This window comes from Oryza sativa, chromosome 8 (assembly GCF_034140825.1).
Source record: "Oryza sativa Japonica Group chromosome 8, ASM3414082v1".
NCBI classification, from domain to species: domain Eukaryota; kingdom Viridiplantae; phylum Streptophyta; class Magnoliopsida; order Poales; family Poaceae; genus Oryza; species Oryza sativa.
Genome location: NC_089042.1, coordinates 28347379 through 28350869, shown reverse-complemented (window position 1 = coordinate 28350869; position 3491 = coordinate 28347379). Strand labels below are relative to the sequence as shown.

The following is a 3491-nucleotide window of genomic DNA, read 5'->3' as shown; positions in this document are numbered from 1 at the left end:
AATAAGATAGAGCAAAGCTAGTCTTCTCCCATATATAGCACCGGCCGGGCAACCATACACAAACCGGATGAAAAATTAAAGGGGATCATTTCTGTCGGAGGAGCAGAATATTAATCACACAAGAGGAGAGCGGGCTAGCTTAGCTTGAGATAGAGATCGAGGTCGATCCCTCCAGATCAGGCCTTCAAATCATCTACTCTTCCATCAATCCTCGACTGAAACCCCAAGGTACAACTTACTGGCCTTAATTTGCTAGCCCCGTATTATTCCCCATTAATTTTTCTTCCATCAAAATGATACATACATATATACAATTAATTTGATGTTAATTTCCACTCGTGGATCGATGTTCTAGCTAGCCTGCGAGATCCTCAATCGATTAACTGCAAGCTAGCTAGCTCGATCTTCAACCTGTGATGTGCATCTTCCGATTGATAGATAGATAGAGCTTAATCAATTTCAGCATAATAGTAATTAAACTAGTAGTACTAGCTAGCTAATGGATCGATACATATGATATATATCCAGGTGGCGCAGCGAGCAAGAAGCACTAGCTAGCCAGAAGCTAATCAATTGAAGGGATCTATCGATCGATCGGAAGCCGAGAAGAAGAAGAAGAAGAAGTTAAACCCTAGCCTAGCCTGGATATATAGGCCGCAGGTAGAAGCTGGCGAGCCGGTGGTGGGACGAGGGGCGGCTCAGCCTGCCGGTGACAGCCGCCGACCCATCCCTCGGCCTTGGCAACAACGACACCACCGGCGCCGGTGACGACGACATGGCGTCCAAGGAGCCAAGCGGCGACCACGACCACGAGATGAACGGGACCAGCGCCGGGGGCGGCGAGCCCAAGGACGGCGCGGTGGTGACCGGCCGCAACCGGCGCCCCCGCGGACGGCCGCCGGGCTCCAAGAACAAGCCCAAGCCGCCCATCTTCGTGACGCGGGACAGCCCGAACGCGCTGCGCAGCCACGTCATGGAGGTGGCCGGCGGCGCCGATGTCGCCGAGTCCATCGCGCACTTCGCGCGGCGGCGGCAGCGCGGCGTCTGCGTGCTCAGCGGGGCCGGCACCGTGACCGACGTGGCCCTGCGCCAGCCGGCCGCGCCGAGCGCCGTGGTGGCGCTCCGTGGGCGGTTCGAGATCCTGTCCCTGACGGGGACGTTCCTGCCGGGGCCGGCGCCGCCGGGCTCCACCGGGCTGACCGTGTACCTCGCCGGCGGGCAGGGGCAGGTGGTGGGCGGCAGCGTGGTGGGGACGCTCACCGCGGCGGGGCCGGTCATGGTGATCGCCTCCACCTTCGCCAACGCCACCTACGAGAGGCTGCCGCTGGATCAGGAGGAGGAGGAAGCAGCGGCAGGCGGCATGATGGCGCCGCCGCCACTCATGGCCGGCGCCGCCGATCCACTACTTTTCGGCGGGGGAATGCACGACGCCGGGCTTGCTGCATGGCACCATGCCCGCCCTCCGCCGCCGCCGCCCTACTAGCTCTCTAGCTAGATTAATTAATTAAGCTTCATGAATTAAATCCTTGCTTAATTAATTGGCATATATATATACTCACATGATATATATGATCAACAAGCTATATATAGCTAGCCAGCTCGAGCTAATTAATTAACAAAAGGTGAGCCAATATAATGCAAGATCGATCCAAGCTATATAAGTACGTTTATACAGGTAAATTTTAGTGGTTCAAGTGCCAGGGCCATATATATTTCTCTTTCTTTAGCATTTGTGTGTAGTATAGCAGCAATAGCTTAATCAAACATCACCAAGTAATTGCTGTGTTGTGTGTTTGGTTTACTTCACATATCTATATATGAGTGCTAATTAAACAGATTAATTCTGAATGCCTCTCTAGTCGCATATGCATGCATAGATCGGATCAATGCAGCGTTCGCGAAAAAGATCGGATCAATGCATATCCATCTGTTCATTGTGTACTTTATACTGAGTTTGTTAATCACTTATATATAATTATTCCAAGCAAGCTAGGTACAGAAGAGATAAAACTGACTATATATAGAGTATTACTCCTACTAAGTATGCTTTAGTTTGTTGTCTAATTTCTTCGCGGCAAGGGCAACTTGCTAGCTAATGTACATCTTATATTGAAAAGCTTAGAGGCCATATAGAAATATGTTAACAGTGAAATTTGGTAATCGGCAAAGACGTTATCGGCTTAGAATCATTATCGACTGCAGCATCTCGGAATCAGCCGATGGGAGTTATCAAGTCGCCAATAGTCGGATTCCTGCTATATTCGGTTAAGGAAATCAATCTACTAAAGGAAGCTTATCCCTAAGTGACCGAGTTTAAAGAGGATGCGGCATGGCAGTTTATCTATTAATTAGGAATAGTTTGTTAGTTTTCTTTTATCTTTAGGAAAGTGTGTTTAGTGTCCTATAAGGACTTTATCTTTTCATTTTATCTTTACGAAGGTTTCTTTCTTGTCCGACAAGGACTTGTATCAACCCATGGGTATAAATATGTACACCCGGGGTCATTGTAATCTATCTTCACGATCAATACAATTCGGCGCATCGCTACCCTTTTTCGGTGGGACTTGGCACCCGACGCGGGGCTACATCGTCTTTGATCTCCGGCGAAGGGATAAGTCCAATGTTCCGCCGGTCCAGGCAATTGTATCGTCTACGTCGGCGTCGTTCAAGGCTGCATCGGTACATTTGACCTTTTGGATTGCTCTGGTTTGGATGATATATTTGCCTACCTATTTATCATATGTTTCTGTTAATCTAGTCTTAGCATGTCAATTTAGCTCTATCGGCTGCTTCTCGTTTTAGGGTTTCTGCCGGTATCGGCTAAATCGCGTTACTAGATTAGATTAGCTTAGACATCTACCACCCTGAAAACTCAGTCAACGGCTTGATTGTCTAGATATTATGTTTCTTTTCATACTTAGTGCTGCATCAGTTAAGTTTGATCTACTAAGTCGTGCTTAAAACCATAATCTCTAGCCTGCTTCTTGATTGCCAATAAGGGTTTCATCAGGGTTTCAGCCGGTGAGTTATCTGGATGTTGCATCGGCTCATAATGATTGCATATACATATAAGTTGGATTTAGCCGATGACAACAAAGGTTTCACTGTTTAATCTAATCTTGTGGATTTCATGATATCGGACCTCCAGCCGATGTGTGTTTTAACCCTCGGATCGATGCTTATTTATCATATCATTGCTAGCCGATTGGTTTATACAGGACTATATTGTTATTTTATTATATCATCATCAGTCGATTGCCTTTATATCATTATCTACATTGGATATATAGCCGATTGCTTAAACCCTATCGCTATCGGCTGGTATCGGCATCGGCTGTTATCGGCTATCGGCTGGAACTACTCCATCGGCTTGTCAGCCGATCGGCTGTTTTGATCTGCTATTTGCATATCTTGTCAGTTGCAGGATCAAACTGACTGGCAAGCCCGCATCTCATCAATCTTTGTACCTGCACAGGAGCTAAGCAGATCTC

The 3491-nt window shown here is 47.8% G+C and overlaps 1 protein-coding gene across 1 annotated transcript; it reads left to right on the top strand.

Annotated features, from left to right (window-relative positions):
- LOC4346339 (AT-hook motif nuclear-localized protein 20) lies at nt 1–2653 on the top strand. Its single transcript, XM_015793346.3, has 2 exons — nt 1–228; nt 529–2653. The coding sequence occupies exon 2, from the start codon at nt 776–778 to the stop codon at nt 1481–1483; it is 708 nt and encodes a 235-aa protein (XP_015648832.1). The 5' UTR covers nt 1–228; nt 529–775; the 3' UTR covers nt 1484–2653.
- The last annotated feature ends 838 nt before the right edge of the window (nt 2654–3491 follow it).

Coding starts and splice junctions, on each gene's coding strand:
- LOC4346339 (XM_015793346.3), top strand. CDS start 776: ATGGCGTCCAAGGAGCCAAGCGGCGACCACGACCACGAGATGAACGGG.